The sequence below is a fragment of the Manis javanica genome, chromosome 7 (genome assembly GCF_040802235.1).
Source record: "Manis javanica isolate MJ-LG chromosome 7, MJ_LKY, whole genome shotgun sequence".
Classification (NCBI taxonomy): Eukaryota; Metazoa; Chordata; class Mammalia; order Pholidota; family Manidae; genus Manis; species Manis javanica.
This window is the reverse complement of record NC_133162.1, coordinates 117,235,120-117,255,997: the sequence shown is the minus strand read 5'-3', so window position 1 is coordinate 117,255,997 and position 20,878 is coordinate 117,235,120. Positions and strand designations below refer to the sequence as shown.

General features: G+C 34.3%; 2 protein-coding genes across 21 annotated transcripts in view; one reads left to right on the top strand and one right to left on the bottom strand.

The window, feature by feature from the left end:
* MBD5 (methyl-CpG binding domain protein 5) overlaps positions 1 to 13,787 on the bottom strand; it is a 437,517-nt gene extending 423,730 nt beyond the window's left edge. For 5 of the 12 annotated variants that reach the window (XM_073241404.1, XM_073241403.1, XM_073241400.1 and 2 more), the window contains exons 1-3: positions 13,647 to 13,784; positions 10,291 to 10,420; positions 8,329 to 8,387 (exon numbers count right to left, since the gene is read on the bottom strand). The gene's annotated coding sequence lies outside the window, so the exon portion shown is untranslated. Of the gene's footprint in view, positions 1 to 8,328; positions 8,388 to 10,290; positions 10,421 to 13,646 lie in introns of all 12 variants that reach the window. The other 7 variants (XM_073241407.1, XM_073241408.1, XM_073241402.1 and 4 more) reach the window with 4 other exon arrangements.
* Positions 13,570 to 20,878, top strand: part of ORC4 (origin recognition complex subunit 4) — a 100,712-nt gene continuing 93,403 nt past the window's right edge. For 2 of the 9 annotated variants that reach the window (XM_037020740.2, XM_037020739.2), the window contains exon 1: positions 14,507 to 14,628. Coding sequence is in view for 1 of the 9 variants with exons in the window: in XM_037020733.2 (XP_036876628.2) it covers positions 14,871 to 14,895 (25 nt within the window). In the remaining 8 variants the exon portion in view is untranslated. The other 7 variants (XM_037020735.2, XM_037020736.2, XM_017651802.3 and 4 more) reach the window with 6 other exon arrangements.

Genomic DNA, 20,878 nt, shown 5'->3' with positions numbered 1-20,878 from the left:
CTTAAGCAACGATCACCAATATTATAATTAAAAATTTTATATTCTTCTATTACTTATTTGTCTAAGCAACCATGTAAAAATCTCTTATTAAAGAGATGGTTCTGAGTCTTTTGATCAGCATCACTTATTTCTGGGTCCCAACCAAACTGTTCATCACTTTCTTAAAATGATGAACTATAGACACTATATAACATTTTAAACAAGAAAAGAGCAGCATTCATTTAATATATCTTTATAAAAATATAGATACTGTTCTTACAATTCTAGTGGTTTTCAAAAGTTCATTGTACAATAATTTATTCTTTGAAACTTGGAATTTTCACAAAAAATACATATTGATAGTGACAGTTAAGTTTCTAAGATGGCTCAGTAAAGTACACTGAACCTATAAAAGAGTACTAGAGTACTGATAATATGATAAATAGGGAAAAAGTTTTTCATCTGGCTCATCAGAGAAGGGGGAAAAAGCCAGTTGGGAACTAAAAAATGATACTCAACCCTGAAATGTCCTAAGAGACTAATTAAATTAGTCAAATCCCATTTAAAACACTTTTTTTTCATATAATCTTTCAGTGAATCAACCTTAAGTAAGGAGTCATATCAAAAGGAGACACAACCCAATGAAATTTTTGAAGAACAGAATAGTATACCTTTAACATTTATTTTGCCTACTAACAGGTATGTTATTTGAAGACTTAATAAGGAGTAGATAACAGCTTGGCTCAACATACTGGCACATGGAATATTCTGAATTCTAATTTTAGTCTTTCTACTGACTTTTCTATGCCATACTTGAGAAGCCTGAACTTTCTGTATCTCTGTTTCTTTATGAGAAACAAAAGGGATGTTTTTCACACTCTCTCTCAACAATAATATAAAGAGGTAAAATCAAATGTAAAGAATTTGGCAAATACAATAACTGCTACATAAAAGTCTGACATACTTTCAAAGGAACTATAAATTAAACTGAATTTGTTTTATTCTGCCTAGTGAAAACTTAACCAAGTCAGTCTCACCAAAACTTAATAGTCACTATTTCCTTCTATATTTCACTAATATACAGAAAATGTATAGAATCACTGTAACAGTTAACACTTGCATGGCTCTTACTATGTGCACTCATTTTTAAAGGTGATATCTTATTAAACAACCGTGAGGTGGGCACAATTATTTACACCCATTTTACTAATGAGGAAATTGAGGCACAGAATGTCACTTAGCTAATAAGTAGTAAAGTAGCAATCTGAATCCAAAGAGAGTAGCTCTAGAGTCCAGGCTCTTAACTTTTTTACAATATTGCCTAATTAACGTGGGCAAACTAAGACAAAGAAAGGAAACCTATCTGCATATTATTTCCCTTAGGAAGAATCACCAAAAGCACTGTTGTAAGCCATGAGTAAAATATTTGCATTAACAAAGTATGACTATTTAATTCAAATTTCTCTAAATATCTGAGTTTCACAACATTTATAGGTGCCCATTTTATTAATAAATACAGGAAAGCAAATAGATGAAGTAGATCAGGACCTGTTCAGAACCTTAACAGTTCACCAAAGGATTCCTACTACAGTATTCAGTACATGGACCCAATGTTCAAACCTAGGAACATCTCTGAAGCTCAAAAGGTTGTTCCCTAATTAATAAAAAATCATAATAGTTATCACTGATCATCCATGAATACTGAAGTTTGAAGAGTATAGAACCATACTATTAAGTTCATTATTTAAAGTATAAATTTCCAAACCCCTTCTTTCCCAAAGCTGAAGGGCTATTAACAGAAAATGGCATTTGTCTACCTTTAACATTTTTAACAAATGTTTTTGCACAAGTGCTTATAAGCAGTGAATTAGTATGAGGGAATACCTACTGAAGTATGTTCTTCAGAATGTTTTTTTTGGTTTTTCAGAGGATTAACATAATGTATGTAAAATGCTTCGTACAGTGAATGGGCACAAAGTAAGCACTCAATGTTGGCCATTACTATTGCAGTAAAAAAATCCTGTCCAACATTCTTTAACCATAGTCATATTTTCTAAATTTTATTTGATAAAGGATCCTAATGGGTGTTGGGGGAGTGGGAGGAAGGGAGTGTCACACCGTTAACTTATTATAGAACTAGAGATATCTGGAATACGCTTTGATAGAAACACAAGTAGCAAGGTCTAAAACACAGGGAACACATCAATCCCTGAATAATTCCCAAGTAATTCTTTATTTCTGTTTAGAAGGTACACTGGCCCCTTAAAAGTCACTATATTAATTCAGTAAACTTCTTTCAAATGCTAATAAAGCTTCCTGAGCACTAGAGTCTACAAATTATTAGTGGTCTGCTACACACTGCATGAAAGAGTAAATCAGTGCCAGTGATGCTGTCTTATTTAGTATACTTTATATGTAAGTAAAAACGCAGGTAAGTGAAATGATTAGCACTAAACTCAATTCTTCAGTTCTTAATTTTATATGTTAATCTGCTTTAAAAGCAAAGTCTACCACACTTTAGAATGCTAGAAAGTTAAGTTTAAGATCATCTGATGAAGGTATCGGCAGAATTCATCAACAGACAGTAATGTATGTACCCTGCCCATTCAATGAATGCCCGTATCTTACCTCTTCCTTACAAATTAACACAACTTTGCAATATTTTGGTCATAATAAAATTCAAATGAGTTGATCCATTTTTTATAAGGTTCTTAATATTTAGGGCATTACTTGAAACTTTAGTTATTAATTAGATTGTTTATTATTTAATACAGATGAAATTAGTGTGCAAAAAGGCTTAAAACTTGATGATCACCATGAAATAAAGATATTTTATTGATAATGTTGTAAATTAAATGAAAAATAAGAATTAAAAATTAAATTTCTTCAATTTTGTCTTTGAAAGTATGCTTTAATATACATCAGTATTTTCAAGGCTAAAATCAAGGCCTGAAATAGTTAATGTAATAGTAATTTTTAATACTTCTGACTGTAAATTACTATAAGAATAAATTCAGCATCATATTGCTATCATTTTGCAATTCAACTTTTCTTAAAATAATTTCTTAAATTTTTGTAATCTAGTAACATTAAAAAAAACAGGCCCACAATGCAGAACATTCAATTTGTGCATGTGTATTTTCTACTCTCCCTGTCCTGGTTCACTCCAGAAACTACACTGTTTCACTACTAGGTGCCAGCTGAGTGTCTTTCCAAGTTGTCCAAATGAATATGTCCCTTACAATAATTTGCTATGATCTCCTACATCAACCTACTACACTTGCAGTTTTTTTCTTTTTCTGCAGTGCTTACTACTGAGTCAATCACATCTAAGACATTCTCTTGAATACATATAGACACCAACTTTAATCCCCTTTTGTGCTTTCCATTTTACCTTCACCTGGTTTTGTTTAGGGCACTTTCCACTGTTATCTGTGCGAAAGGGGTATTATGAGAACTGACACCTAACAACGATTCTATGGAGAAAACACTACGTTTTAAACTGAAATACAAATGAACTCTTGTAACACAATCCTTTTATAAGTAGCAAGTTTTTGCATTGAGCCTAAAGAATATTAGACTAACTTTATATATTAACCCTAAAGATAAAGAAAACTTTGGTCTAGAACATCCTGCAGTTTGGCTCCAACATAACTCCCTAGCATCACCTGTTAACCATGCATTCTTAATTCTTAACTTGTTATTCTGATCTTCATTTAATGTTAGGTACTATGCCTTCTTCTTCCTAAGTACTGTTATACATACTGTTCCTTTCTTCCATAAAACTTGATCAAGTTAACTCTAATTCATCAATTTTTCAGCTATATAAATTCTAACAATAAAAAAGCTTCCTTTGATTCCACTGATGGGTTAAATTATCCTTCTAAGAGCCCTTATACTACATACTATGTCTCCCTAAGCAAGTGGAATAGTTCCAACTTTGCATTTATATTGCATTATATTGCTTGTTTGATTAATATTCTTTTCTATCACTAAGACATAAGTTCAGAAGAGCAAGCCCCATGACTACTTTTGCTCACAATTTCAGTGAGCACCTAACAGGTATCAATATATATTTATCAAAGAAAGACATTGGCAAACCACTGGCTAAAATAAAAGAGATAATGACCACTGAGTCAATGACCCTGACATAGCTAAAAAAAATCACTATGACTTTTCAAATGAAAACAAAATAAAAAGCCATATTTGGTAGAACTCTTTAAATCTGACATTTTTCAGAAAAAAAAGTTCAATGTGTGGTGGCAAGGGTAAGTGGGATGGTAATTTACATGATGGGACCACCTGGAAATGAATAAGATTCAAATAAAACATAAAATAAATGGAGAACACAAGCTATATCTTTTTGTTATTTTTATACTTATTTACATATAAGATTTATAGTTTTGTGTATAATTTCTACTGATCTTAGGAACCAACACAGGTATAAATTTTAATTACAAAAGAAAAAAGAACCTCAATTAGCATCCATGAATAAAATTTTCCTGTTTTAATTATTGTGTTTCATTTCCAAGTCATATTCAGAATACACTTACTTCAGACTCCAAAAGATTTTCCAGTCATAGCTGCAAAGAGCTATTCACTTCCTTATTTTTTATGCAAGTTATTTTTTCCCTATTTCTTCTCTGATTCACATACTGGAAATAAAGTTTTAAAAACATAAATGTAAGGTATATTATTTTTAACCACTTTCCTAGTTTACAGGGTTATTCTGAATTTTAATTCTAGCTTTCAAACTAGTAAAAATAAACTTCCCCATTCCCTCATCCCATTGGAAGCTTTGTCTTTACTTGAATTACTCTGTTCTGTGCCATCCCAGGACCTCTCCTCTACCTAAACTCTGATTAACTCATGTCCTCCCAGGAAGCCTACTGCGATTAACTCTACAGATTTCTAATTGCTTCTTTACTCTACATATTTACATACTGTTTGATGTTATTTTACAAAAGCTCCTGAAGTATTTTTCAAGTACATGTTTCAGTCACTTGAAAAAAAGGGGGCTTAATCTTAAAACCTTGTTGTATTTTTGTCTGCTATTCAAGCTACTACCTGAATACAGAAAACATTATTAAAACTTTAAGTTACTATGCCATCTGTATTTTAAATGAGCATACAATAATTTGGCTCACTGATTAAAATACTACAAGTCCATCTTAGGCCCATATATTTTATCTTATCACAGACTGAAACTGACTTGCTGTCTACCACTTTATGAATGACGTTCTGCACTGCCAGTTCTCCACTATTTTCCTAGGATAGTGAGAAATGCATTTTGCAATAAGAAGCAAAATATTTAAAAATAGGGATAGATTATATTCATTGTTCATCCCTCAACTGACTAAGCTTTCCACCCTGTTCAATAAGATTAGATCAGTCTAACAGACTTTATTATGTATCAAGCTATGATGATTGTTAGCCAATACTCAATTCTCTTCCAAGTATTTTCAAGAGATATATCCATGTAACAATTAGGGTCTTGGACTGCAATTTTCTAGGATCATTCTTTTTCTCATTCTTTTAATACACAAGTATATTTTTTCCATTATAAAATTACTGCATGAATATAAGCTTATTGTTAAAAATAAATCAAAGTAATGCTAATGTATACAAACAAGAATTCTTTAACCTTCTGGCATCCCATATACATACTTTCTATAAACCAAGGATAAAATTTGGTACGTTATTTTCCAGACCTTTTAATGTGTTTATATAAATAAAAGGCATACATTTCATACAATTTATTTTATAACTATGTGCATATGGCATAAAATATGTATCATATATGTATGCAAATATGTATTCACATATTACATGTATAATTATTTTGTATGTATACTTTTTTACATAAACAGGATCATATTGTGCATATTACTCTGTGACTTGTTTTCAAATTAACATATCTTCACCATCTTTCCATGTTTTTTAGCCTACAAATCCAGATTTTGCATGGTTGTTGTTCGTTCTCATTTTCAGATACCATAGGTAGTATTTCCTAACTTTCTTTTACTATTCCAAAATAAATGGGATTTCTTTCAGTATTCATGAAAATGAGTAATACAGATTCTTTCACTGTATTATTTCTCAATTAAAAGTATTTTAGCAAGTATTCATTCAATTTAGTTTTCATCTTCCCTAAAATGTTTAAACCTCCTGTAAGTTTATATTTCAGAAATATATATATACATAAAGAATGCATACATTCAGTAAGTCAAGGTCTAAAATTAATAAAAACTAAAATTTAGCTTTATAAAAAGAGAAAGCATTATAATATAGAAAATTTGCCTACTAGTTAGAAAAATTAAACACATACATAATTTATTTTCTGACTCACTGAGGTAATTGTGCAGAAACAGAGAAGCTGCTAAAGAAGTTTTTAAAGAATTCTTAACAGCTTTAAAAAGAGGAAAAAAAACTTTTAAAAGTTTACCAAAAACTTAAAACATAGAAACCACAAAACAGGAGGAGCAGCAGACCAGTAAAGAAACAAGATTAAATTAAAATCTGTGTCATGTGGGTATCACACATAGAAGAACACAGAATTAATCACTTTGTTTCCTAACAGGCACCATACTGCCATGTTCTTCAAACTGGATAAAAGTCAAATCAACTGGGGAGCAAATGAACAAATATAGAACTTACTAATCTTAAAAAAAAAATTCAACTGGGTCATTTAAATAAGATATGCAATAAAATAAATTGTTAGGTTTTATTATCAAAAGATATTGTTAAAGGAAATGGTATACTACTTCTAGTAGAAAATAAGTTTCAATTTTAGAGTACTATAAAAGAATTAAATGTTAATTTCTCCTAAATGAAAAAAAAATATTCATAAAGAGTAGAAAGGCTATAGTTACAAAAAATTATTGTCATCATTACTAGGGGTATTTGTAACTGGTGTGAGCTTTCTGATGTATAGTGAACTGAACACTGTAGCTTTAATTGAAGTTTGAATGTTATAAACAGTTAGATGTCTGGCTCTGGCCTGCATTCTAATACCATCAGCAGAACAGAGATGGGAAGCATAAACAAACCTTTTAACTAGATTACAGTCTCTAAAATGGCCAAGAAATCCTTCAGCACAAACTCCTGTGTGACAAATATGGAAGAAGGAATAATACTTTTGGAATAATGCTAAAAAGCATCCTCTAAATTTCTGTCATTATTAGAACACATATTTGACTTATTAAATATTTTGATGTCACTTTAACATTCATATGATAAACTTCACTTATAACTTTCAAAATAAATAAATATATTTTTTATCTTACACATCAGCTGGTTTTTAGATCCCAAGTAAGGAAGCTATTTAAAAATCAATACTTTCTTTTGTTGAATATGGAATAATTCCCTTTACCAGTATCAGTGAGTACATGTGCACAGCCAAGATTATTTTTTGATGCTAATAATATTAACAATGTATGGATTAAGTTAATTGATGGTCAAAAAATTAGTGGACTCTTCTGGACTCAAACTGTATAGAAAACAGTATCTTTGAATACGAGGATAAATATAAATACAACTTAGTACTAAGTCAACCTTAAGAAACATTTTAGGTCTACTCCTAAGTTCTGAGACACAGTCATTAAAAAAAAAAAGGCAGCACAAAAATGTAAGTTTTAACACTATTACCCTACGGAAATTTTTTCTTTTATTGCTAGAATATTGGTTGGTTGGCAGAGGACTAGAAGCACGGAGATCCAAAAATTTTCACCAAAGTTGGCGGCTGAGTTATTGAACTAATTTAGTCCTTTAAAAGAGTATGTTCTAATAAATTACTCAATGACACAGAACTTAATTACAAGTTCTCTAAGGTTATATAGATCAGCTGAACAAGAACTCTAGTTGGAGTTAGTCAAATCCAACTTTGAATGAAGTATGTTTTTAACCAGGCATGGTATCATTAGTGATGGTCTTTTCCGTTATGACCAGCTACATTAGAAGTGTAGCTTAATCTATGTTAAGTCTGATTTTCACCTTGTCTCTGAAGACTTCTACTGAGTCATTTGAACTGAAATCTTACATGATACAGAAAAACCTCAAACAGAAACGTTTGAGTTAGAATTTTTACTTTTAATGGAATTACTTTCACCTTATCTAGGGAAATTATTTGGAACCATAGACTTAATGCTACTCACTGATTCATTTGGATTTTTCTTAAAAGCAATAAACTACATTTGTTATAAACATTCTCTCTAAAGTATAATAGATGATATAGAATAGTCTTTAGCATTTAAACTATTTCCAAACTCTATGGCTCATAATGCATTGGCATAACACTCAAAGGATAATACAGTCAATGTAAGCATACAGGATGAATGTGTATTTACTTACAATGGATATGAAAGTTACTTGATGAATAAAACAGCATTTTAAAAAATTACACTTTTTTCCTAAAAGCAAAGAACATAAAAATCAATTCTGGTTATCTGGGTGAAAAATTACTTTAATTCAGTAGCTGCTTTAAAGAACTATGTAATAACATAGGTATCTAGGGAATCCAACAAGTTTACCTGAAAAAAACTTCTTCTAACTTTAAGTGGTACTAAAAAGAGTAAATTAAGCTTAATTTTATATATGTAATATAGTAATAATGAAATATTGTAGGAAGCTATGTGTATATATACACCAAAGCACTAGTCAATATAAATTCCCCTTTGTTTATAGGTTTTCCACTAGCAACAGTTACATAAAGAATTTTTTAATTAAATATTCGTTGGGTCACAAATTGTTGGAACCTCCAAATGTCAAGTAACAAAATGCTAAATCTAACATCATGCAAGATAAAGAAAGTTCAATATGTAGAATATCTTAGGGTTATTTTTGCCATAAAAAAAGAAGACTGACTTTATGTATTTTTTATTTCAAGTTGCATACTGGTCTGCATCTATGTTCCTTATAAAAAGTTGGGTTTTTATTCGTTTTCTGTCCTTGCAAACTTTTAGAAACTTTTCATCACATGATCAATAAGCTACTGGGGCCATGATTTTGACTGGGGTCAAAAAAAAAAAATACTAGTATTTGCCTAAGCACTTATGAACTTACAAAAAATATTCTGATTGTTTTGAATTAGAATATCATGAACTTACCCCTGATGGAGTATTATGTTGCTATATGATAAAAGGCTATTTGTCAGTAACAGGTTTCCCTATTTTTAACATGGGAACAATGTTACAAAGTTCACAGGACAGCTAAGGAATGATATTGATTGATACATTTATCACAGGCACTTATAATAAATGCTAACTATGTTACTAAAACAGAAAGTTGAGAATGAATTACAGAGATTAGAATTAAACCTCAAGAGTCTATTTACCTTCACAAGACACTGTACCAGCAGGGGTTCCCTCCTTTTAAATTGTGAATCATTATTATTCTAAAAGGTACATTTTAAAAAGGGCAAAGGAAATATTTCTAATATATTTTAAATTACATATTTGAAAATCATGACGGGAACCAAAATGATATTCTTTGTGTTTGAAACATCCCTTAACTAAGAAACTTCCAACTCATTTTACTAAAGTCAAGGAAACAATATCACACAATAAAGATTAAAAATTGCTTCAGATTTAGGACTAGAACTGAGAAGTTTCTTATAAGGATCTTGGAAGAATACATCTAGCATGCACTAAAAACTCCAAAACTCCTAAATAGTGCATGCCATAATTATTCCATGATAATTAAATCATACTGTCAGCTTAAAATATGGTAGAAAATAACTCAAATGCTCAAAATGATAATGTACAATGTCATGTCTTCCAATGAACCATAAAAGATAATCTGTTATATGAGATGTAAAAAGAAAAAAGTTACTTTTTAGGAAAAAAAGCTTAAGTTTAGAGAGTTGGATTTTTGTTTGTTTAATAATTAATAAGTACTATAATGAACGGTGTCGTCACTTTCAAATAAGTGTATAGAATAAAATACTAGCAATGATAGCCACATAGACTATTTTCATGGTCTAAATTAGTGAATGATACACAGTAGAAATCCCCTGAATACAGTATTAAGTGGAAAAATTTTCTTCATATTTTCTGTTTTATTAAAAGACAGCAATATCCCTCCTAACATGTATTTTTCCACTCAACAGTATATATTTAGTTAACATAAAATTTACTCAGGTAGAAGCATCAAAATAAAGATATCACCAATATGCTTATGGAATACAACTAAGATATCTCTTCACATTAAACTGTAGGAACCCTCCTTGTTTCTCAGATGCCTAGTACAGTGCCTGACAGACAGATACTCAGTAGATGTTTAACGAATAGCTAGTACAATCTCATTTGCACATACATTCAAAATCCAGACAAGTTTGCAAAGGTACATAAGTTGGACATAGGCTTTCTGGCTGACTTCATGGGGTCCCACTGATGACTAGGAGTAAATCTTCATATCCATAGAAAACTGGCAAGTTGGTAATTGTCTGGATAAGGACCAAAAAAACAAAGTCAGGGAAACATGTCACCTAAGTAACAGTTGCTTTATAGAGTTGGTAAAAGCGGTTTAAATCATTCCAAAAATCTATTGCAGCACTCAATGAAATGAAATTTTAATGTATTCTGAACATTTGCTAGTGTATTTTTTATTGGAATTTTTTTGATTATCCTGTATTTAAAATAAATCACTTTTGTCAATTTGCATCCTGAAGAAGGATTAGATGGGGTTTGTTCTTACTTATTTGCAGGATTTAATTTGACTAATAGAAAAAGTGAGAACCATAATAAAGATAAAGAAAAAAATTTTCATGGTAGTGAAGAAATTGTAGCAGGTAAGAAAGGATAAAAGAGGAAAGGGAAGGACTATCACATGGCAGTAAAGAAATTCAAATATGACTAATTCAAATATCTCCAATCATGACAATCAACCAATAGGGTACTGTGCACTGGACACTGTGCTGTGAGAGATATGAATGTTAAGTAGACAAAAATCTTTAGCCTTAAGCTGTTAATAAAACAAGACTCACAACTAAACATTTATAACAGAATAGGCATTCCTCTTATATATATATATATATATATATATATATATATAGGTCCTTAATATAAAAGTAAGAGTATATTTATTAATTGGAAGTGTAAGAAAAAATAAATTTTAGGGAAAGCTGAAATAATTCTCAAAATAGCAATAATCACAATGATAAAAATCAGTACCTCAAAAAAAATTACTGAATTATAAACAGACAAAATTATGGTTTAAAGCTATTCATCTTAATATTCTGGAAAATATTCCTCCATATAAAATCTTCGAGTGCTATACATAGAATTGTGCACAATAATTTCATTTCTGACAAAGGAAAATTAAGTAGTGTAGTATAGTGAATGTCAAGAGATCTGAGTTCTCTGGTCCAAGCTCTGCCCACTTCAGGCCTTGGAACATTGTAACCAAGTTCCTCAAGCTCTCTGAACTTCAGCAATATGGAAAATGAAGAGTTGGGCAAAGTGATCTCCACAATACCATCTCATTAAAAAATACATCTTAATACTTAAAAACATAAGCCATAGGAAAAATACAAGGCTTTCCAAACATAAATCATTATCCAACTTCAAAGAAATCTGGAATTTTCAAACCATATAAGGTTACCCTTGGATGGGGGTATATAAAGGAATGTTTTCAAAGGAAAACAGAAATAAGAGTATGTAAAGGCATTACATTCAAGACTAAATTTGTACTCAGCTGCCTACTGAGCAACCTCCACCCTAATTAGGTATATAATTCACTTCACTCAAAATTTCTTTCTTCACTAATTTCAACTTTCTATCTCTTATGTTAAGGTTGCTGAGGTATTAAGGTGAAGATAAGAAAACCTAGACGGATACAGATGGTAGGATTGCTGTTGGGAGAAAAACTTAAACTTGGCACAGATTACTGCTTAAGTGCACCAATTACACACCCGAGAAAGGTTAAGACACTGTTCAAATTTGTAACAGAAAGGAGGGAAATAGACCATATTGTTTACTGCTACACAGCATTTTTTCCCCTATGTATAAATGTCTACTTTTGAACACAGTTGGTAATTAAAATTTTAAGGAACAAGTTTCTACATATGTAATGCTTTTCTGCCACTAAAATACATTGTTTTGGCCTTATCATCAAGATAATAAAAAATCAGAAGTATTATCATGTCTCCATAACATTTATGTCAAATATCCTTCTAGATTTATTTTTCTTCAATCCTTTTGTAGTTGATCAAACTGCTGTTTTCATATTGATTGTCAGTCTGATCACAAAATTCTTTACAAAAGAATATTTTTTGCTGACATAAATTATGGGATCAGAGATACCAATGCAGTAACAAAAAGGGTGTGTGTGTGTGAGGGAGTGTTTGTGTGTGTGTGTGTCTATGAATGTGTGCATCCATCTTCAAGGAAAGGATAAATTTATGTATGAAACAAAAATACCACTTTCCAATATAAGCCCGAGTGAAAGGCCTACGTCGGATATGTACTTTCTACATTTGTGAAATAAAATACAGCACTGAATTTGAAAGCCATTCACTGAGAACAGACCATGTAAAAACAGAGAACAGTGATTTTTATCAAGATTGTTATTCTATAAACCTAATTCTGGAGTTATCTTTCAATTTATATCTAACTACAATGAATAGACTGCAGCTTCATGATTTGACTCATAAAAACATATTTTAGAAATTTGTCTCCTTTCACATATAGTGAGCAATTTGGTTCAGTACCAGAAGAGATGAAAAACTCATCTCAATTTACAACAGTAAATAAATAATTCAGTTAAAATTGAAAGTGGTACCAATCCAGTAAACTACTGATGGAGAGGTCTAGTCCTGCATGAAGCCAGAACAACATAAAGTTTTCAGTAGGGATTACTTGTTCGGACAAGTTACAAAGATTAGAAAAACACCCATATTAATTATGAAATAGCTGGTATTCTCATCTTATGGAAAATAAATATCAGGAACGTATGTGGGAAGAGATAACACCAGTGGTACTTAAAACTTTAAGCATTTTAAGCTTTGAACTTTATATGATATATGAAACAAACATTTAAGAAAAAAAGCAGTAATACAAGTCAAAACCTGACCAAAGGCCTCTATCAACTAAAAATCGTAAATTTTCTACGCAAGTCAGAAAAAATGAAAAAAAGGAAAATTGAACCGAGAAAGCAAAACCCAGTTGAGTCTGTCCCAACACTTAAGTCAATATCCAAATCACATAGAGAACCAAAAAGGGGAAAACACTCAGGTTACAAATGGATAAGCAGTTCCCATAACAATCCAGATCCCGACATTTTCCCACTCAGAAACAAATGCAGTGGAGCTTTTCCTGAGGAAAAAGGAAAAAAGCTATTCAAATGGATTTTTTTAAGTGACATCTAGAAAGTGCGGCTCTGTCTCTTTCCCTGGCGCCTCACTGGAGGAAGGAGGGGTTGTTTTTGTATTCTCCCCCATTGGAGCAAGACACAATCGGTTGTTAGCTGGAGGAGAGAAACCACTTTTGACAACAGCAAATAAAAATAAAAGTGCCCTTCCTCCGTGACAGGACGAACGCCCCCTCCACCCTGCCCACCCCCCAGCACCACCCCCTCTCCTCACCCCGAGCTCCACTGCGTATGTGGTGCTGTTGCCCCGGAGTTAAGTCAGAGCCAGAGGCAGGCGGCGGAGCCCCCGCAGACGCACTTACCTTTCCTGCCCCCCACTTTTGAGTGCCTTCCCCGGAGCTGAGGAGGATGACACAAAGGGTAATAAAGGGGGGAGTGGAGGCGGCGGCGGCGGAGCGCTGGGGCAGCGGCTGCTCCCGGGTGTAGTGAGACGTCTCCAGCCAGGGCCAAGCAGCGGCGGCAGAGCAGGGCTGTGTTGCTAAGAGGCTCTGGGCGCTTTCTATCCCCGCACGGCCAGAGAGGAGGAGGGTGGGGGGTCGGGAGGGAGGCTCGTGGAGGGGTGAGGGGGTAGGAGTCGTGGATGGGGGTTTTCGAAGAATAAGAAACTCCTTCTCCTTCTCTCTTAGGCTCAATCCCCTTCTCAGGTCTCAGGGCTTGAGGGTGGGGGAAGGAACTCAGCTGCCTTCCCCCCCACCCTCCTCGATTCAAGGTTGAAGTGGGGTAAAATTAGTGTCCTGTCCCTTTAAAAATAGAAATAAAAGGTGCCCCCCCTCTGCCACTGCCTCTCTCTTCATCATCAGCTGCTGCTGCTGCTGGGGTCTCTCTGCTTGGGGGGGGAGGGGGGGTTCGGGTAGAAGAGACGGGAGGCACTCACTGCGCATGTCCCCCTCTGACGGGAGGCTGGTTGGTTGAAGACAGGAGGAGGGGGAGGGGAGGAAATGAGATGGTTTCCCAGAAGGCTCCGAGGCGCTCGTGACCCGGAAGACATTGTAGCAGGGGGTAGTGGGGCGGGGGCGGAGAGTGGGAGGAAGTCTCTACTCTTTAACACCACCAACCCCCTCCTTCCTCCTAAGGGAAAGTGGAGGAACGGAAGTGGGCGTGACGGAGGCGATAGGAGGTCACGTGCTTGGGCGGGAGGGGGCGGGGCGGGAGGGCGGTGCGTGCACGAGGCATGCTGGGAGTAGCGGTGTGTCGTCGGCAGCTGCAGGTGAGGCTGAGCAGGCGACTCGGTGAGGGGAACCTGTGAAGCGTTTCACGCGGTCGCTAGATCCCCGCTCTGGCCTGGTAAGGGCAGACTTTTCTGTGAGAGGTAACGTGGGATAGGCTAGCCACAGAACGAAGGCCAGCGGCGCCAAGTGGTAAAAGGCGATTCGAAAGGGGGCGGACGAAAGGCTGTGGAGACTGGGAATGCGGGGACATGAGCAGGTTTGTCTAGGCCCGCATGCCAGAAACCGGGCGGGCTCCTTCTGTCTCGTGGCCTCCTTTGGAGCCTACCGACGAATTCCTGACGAGCTCAGAGAGGACTGATGCGACCAGATCTGTGGCGGGTTGGTGAGTACACCCGGGAGTGATGGGGAATGTGACCGTCCTCGTGTTAGAAATGGGAGTTGCGGAGCCTCAGCAAGATGACTGGTGACTGCTTCATCAGATCAGAGCAGGGGACATATCCAGGAAGAGAGACAAACTCCATGTGTGAATTTTGGTAACTTCTGGCATTACGTGTATTACTTATTAGATGTATTGGGTATTAGGATCATCAGTCCTTTTGGCGTGGCTTTGAGGAGGGACCAAGCTGGGAAGACGAGTGGAATTTCTCTCCCTGTCTTGGCGTTGTTGCTGTAACACAACGCCTCTGCCGGTTCTCAGAAGAGGTTATGGAATTGTGTAGTCCTGATAACAGTGTACCGGTTGATAGAAAAGGAATATCATTAAAATTTTCCCTTTCTGTAGTATAGATGAGAGATTTTTAAATGGGTATTTTTTTTAAAGTTTCTTTGGTTACTACCCTCTAATTTAGAGCCTTTGGATTCCCAGATAAATGCTGCCTACATATTTTTGCTGGAAATAATGTTTCTCTCTTAAGATCAGAATTAATTCAAAATACTAAGAATTCATATATTTACATTAGTAAAGCTTTTCTTTTTAGTAAAATAGTACCATTTATTTTTTGCATTCTGTTTATACAATCTTAACTAAAATCATTCCAATTCTTCCTTTTGTAAAGGTACCTTGAAAGATTATCACCCATGTATGATTTCTTTTAAAACCGAGAATCAAAAATTAGTGTGTATTGTGTATTTTAAAATTTTATAAGAGGTTTGTAATTTTCAACTATCATTAAATTTACTAATTTTCTACCTTTTACCTCTTACATGTTTGGCAGTGGACGCTATATACATCATTGTTTAGTGCTTACTACTTTTCTGCTTGTGTAGTAATCTTGTCAAATGGAATAAAACCTAGACTCCTTTGCCTTAAAATTTTGCTTACATTGAAACCAAATGATTATTATTTTATAACAAAAAAAGTTATAGCAAAGCAATAGAAGTACTTTAGATAACAATTTAAAAATCATTTTAATGGGAAAATACTAAATAGGCAAAAATGTGCACAAATTATGCATATTCAGTGTAATGAGTAATTATAAAATGAACAATCTGTAATCTACTTATAAAGTCAAGAACTAGAACAGTGTTGGCGCCTAACACATACTCTTCCCCCCATTCCATTCTTAATCATTTCTCCCTCCTCACCATTTCCAGAATTAACACTCCCTGAATATTTCTGTTAATTATATATTTTCTTCTTTCAAGTATTTTTTTATCCATCTATGTCAGCATTCCAAAATAATATAGATTAGTTTGCCTCTGTTACCTGTAAATAAATGAGTTATACATTATGTCTAATTTTTCTCTCATGTTGCAAATATTAAACCATTTGAATATTTAGCTTCGTACACATTCACTCCTGTACAGTAATGTCTGTAGTATAGTATGTACAATGTAGTAAGGCCTTTTACGATTAAAGAACAGTTAATTTAACTGCCCATCATCATTAATGGCCATTTGGACTATGTCCAATTTTTAAGCAATTATGAACAATGCTATTATGAATGTTCTTACACATATAATTTTATACATATAACATGCATTTTTTTAATTTTGGTATCATTAATTAACAATTACATGAGGAACATTATGATTATTAGACTGCCCCCATCATCAATTCCCCACCATGTACCCCATTACAATCACTGTCCATCAGCATACTAAGATGCTATAGAACCACTACTTGTCTTCTGTGTTGTACAACCCTCCCCTGTGCCCCCACCTGCATTATGTCTGCTAATCGTAATGCCCCTTTTCCCTCTTGTCCCTCCCTTCCCACCCATGCTCCCCAGTCCGTTTCCCTTTGGTAACTGCTAGTCCGTTCTTGGGTTCTGTGAGTCTACTGCTGTTCTGTTCCTTCAGTTTTTTTCTTACACTCCATATATGAGTGAAATCATTTGATATTTGTCTTTTTCCGTCTGGCTTATTTCACTGAGCATAATACCCTCTAGCTCCATCCATGTTGTTGCAAATGGTAGGATTTGTTTTCTTCTTATGGCTGAATTATATTCCATTGTGTATATGTACCACATCTTCTTTATCCATTCATCTACTGATGGACACTTAGGCTGCTTCCATGTCTTGGTTATTGTAAATAGTGCTGCGATAAATATAGGAGTGCATCTGTCTTTTTCAAACTGGGCTGCTGCATTCTTAGGGTAAATTCCTAGGAGTGGAATTCCTGGGTTAAATGGTATTTCTATTTTTAGTTTTTTGAGGAACCTCCATACTGCTTTCCATAATGGTTGAACTAATTTACATTCCCACCAGCAGTGTAGGAGGGTTCTCCTTTCCCCACATCATCACCAAAATTTATTGTTGTTTGTCTTTTCATGGTGGCCATCCTTACTGGTGTGAGGTGATATCTCATTGTGGTTTCAATTTGCATTTTTCTGATGATTAGCGATGTGGAGCATCTTGTGTGCATGTTGGCAATCTGAATTTCTTCTTTGGAGAAGTGTCTGTTCAGATTACCTGCCCATTTTTAATTGGATGATTTGCATTTTTGGTTGTTGAGGAACATGAGCTCTTCATTTATTTTGGATGTCAACCCTTTATCAGATATGTCATTTATGAATATATTCTCCCATACTGTAGGATGTCATTTTGTTCTATTGATGGTGTCCTTTGCTGTACAGAAGCTTTTCAGCTTGATAAAGTCCCACCTGTTCATTTTTGCTTTTGTTTCCCTTGCCCGAAGAAATATGTTCATGAAGAAATCACTCATGTTTATGTCCATGAGATATTTGCCTATGTTTTTTTCTAAGAGTTTTATGGTTTCATGACTTACATTCAGGTCTTTGATCCATTTTGAATTTACTTTTGTGTATGGGGTTAGATGATCTAGTTTTATTCTCTTACATGTAGCTGTCCAGTTTTGCCAGCACCATCTGTTGAAGAGACTGTCATTTCCCCATTGTATGTCCATGGCTCCTTTATCAAATATTAATTGACCATATATGTTTGGGTTAATGTCTGGAGTCTCTAATCTGTTCCACTGGTCTGTGGGTCTGTTCTTGTGCCAGTACCAAATTGTCTTGATCACTGTGGCTTTATAGTAGAGCTTGAAGTTGGGAAGTGAGATCCCCCCTGCTTTATTCTTCCTTCTAAGGATTGCTTTGGCTATTCAGGGTCTTTTGTGGTTCCATATGAATTTTTGAACTATTTGTTCTAGTTCATTGAAGAATGCTGTTAGTACTTTAATAGGAATTGCGTTGAATCTGTAAATTGCTTTAGGCAGGACGACCATTGTGACAATATTAATTCTTCCTAACCAAGAGCATCAGATGAGTTTCCATTTGTTAGTGTTCTCTTTAATTTCTCCAGTGTCTTGTAGTTTTCAGTGTATAGGTCTTTCACTTCCTTGGTTAGGTTTATTCCTAGGTATTTTATTCTTTTTGATGCAGTTGTGAATGAGATTGTTTTCCTGATTTCTCTTTCTGCTAGTTCATCATTAGTGTATAGGAAAGCAATCGATTTCTGTGTATTAATTTTGTATTCTGCAACTTTGCTGTATTCTGATATCAGGTCTAGTAGTTTTGAATGGAGTTTTTAGGGTTTTTTATCTTTAATATCATATCATCTGCAAATAGTGAGAGTTTGACTTCTCTTTACCAATTTGGATGCCTTGTATTTCTTTGTTTTGTCTGATTGCCGTGGCTAGGACCTCCAGTACTATGTTCAGTAACCATGGGGAGAGTGGGCATCCCTATCTTGTTCACAATCTTAGGTGAAAAGCTTTCTTCTCACTGTTAAGTATGATGTTGGCTGTGAGTTTGTCATATATGGCCTTTATTATATTGAGGTACTTGCCCTCTATATCCATTTTGTTGAGAGTTTTTATCATGAGTGGATGCTGAATTTTATCAAATGCTTTTTCAGCATCTATAGAGATGATCATGTAGTTTTGTCCTTCTTTTTCTTTAAGTGGTGGATGATGTTAATGGATTTTCAAATGTTGTACCCTCCTTGCATCCCTGAGATGAATCCCACTTGGTCATGGTGTATGATCCTCTTGATGTATTTTTTAATTTGGTTTTCTAATATTTTGTTGAGTATTTTTGCATCTATGTTCATCAGGGATATTGGTCTGTAGTTTTCTTTTTCTGTGTTGTCTTTGCCTAGTTTTGGTATTAGAGTGATGCTGGCTTCATAGAATGAGTTTGGAAATATTCCCTCCTTTTCTATTTTTTGGAAAACTTTAAAGAGGATGGGTATTATGTCTTCTCTATATTTCTGATAAAATTCTGAGGTGAATTCATCTGGGTTGGAGATTTTGTTCTTAGGTAGTTTTTTTATTACAGAATCTGTTTTGTTGTTGGTAATTGGTCTGTTTAGATTTTCTGTTTCTTCTTTTTCAGTCTTGGAAGGTTTTATTTTTCTATGAAGTCCACTCCTTTAGGTTATCCAGCTTGTTAGCATATAGATTTCCATATTATTCTCTAATATTCTTTGTATTTCTGTGTGGTCCCTTGTGATTTTTCCTTTCTAATTTCTGATTCTATTTATGTGTGTAGATTCTCTTTCTCTCTTAAAAATAAGTCTAGCTAGGAGTTTATTTTGTTTATTTTCTCAAAGATCCAGGTCTTGGTTTCAATGCCTTTTTCTATTGTTTTATTCTTCTCAATTTTATTTATTTCTTCTGGTGACTTTGGGCCTCATTTGTTCTTCTTTTCCCAGTTTCAATAATTGTGAGTTTAAACTATTCATTTTGGATTGTTCTTCTTTCTTTGAATAGGCCTGAATTGCTATATACTTTCCTCTTAGAACTGTCTTTGCTGTGTCCCACAGGAGTTGGGGCTTTGTGTTGTTGTCATTTGTCTCCATATCTTGCTTGATCTCTGTTTTAATTTGGTCATTGATCCATTGATTATTTAGGACATGTTGTTAAGCCTCCATTTGTTTGTGAGCCTTTTTGTTTTCTTTCTGCAACTTATTTCTAGTGTTATACCTTTGGGATCTAAGAAGTTGGTTGGTATAATTTCAATCTTTTTGAATTTACTGAGGCTCTTTTTGTAGCCTAGATTTGGTCTATTCTGTAAAATGTTCCATGTGCACTTGAAAAGAATGTGTATCCTGCTGCTTTTGGGTGTAGAGTTCTGTAGATGTCTGTTAGGTCCATCTGTTCTAGTGTGTTGTTCAGTGCCTCTGTCCTTACTTATTTTCTGTCTGCTTGATCTGTCCTTTGGAGTGAGTGGTGTGTTGAAGTCTCCTAAAATGAATACATTGCATTCTGTTTCCTCCTTTAATTCTCTTAGTATTTGTTTCACATATGTCAGTGCTCCTGTGTTGGGTGCATATATATTTATAATGGTTATATCCTCTTCTTGGACTGACCCCTTTATCATTATGTAATGTCCTTCTTTATCTCTTGTTACTTTCATTGTTTTGAAGTCTATTTTGTCTGATACAAGTACTGCAACACAACTGCTTTTTTCTCCCTATTTGCACGAAGTATCTTTTTCCATCCCTTCACTTTTAGTTTGTGTATGTCTTTAGGTTTGAGGTGAGTCTCTTATAGGCACCATATAGATGGGTCTTGCTTTTTTATCCATTCTATTACTCTGTGTCTTTTGATTGGTGCATTCATTCCATTTACATTTGGGTGATTATTGATTATTGAAAGATGTGTACTTATTGCCATTGCAGGCTTTGAGTTCGTGGTTATCAACGGTTCAAGGGTAGCTTCTCTACTATCTAACCATCTAACTTAACTCTCTTATTAAGCTATTATAAACACAGTTTGATGATTGATTCTCTCCCTTCTTATTCTTCTTCCTCCATTCTTTATATGTTAGGTGTTTTATTCTGTACTCTTCTGTGTTTCCTTTGACAGTTTTTGTGGATAGTTGATTTTAGTTTTTGCCTTTAGTTAGTATTTGGTTGGTCTGCTTTCTTTGCTGTTATTTTATTTTCTCTGGTGACGT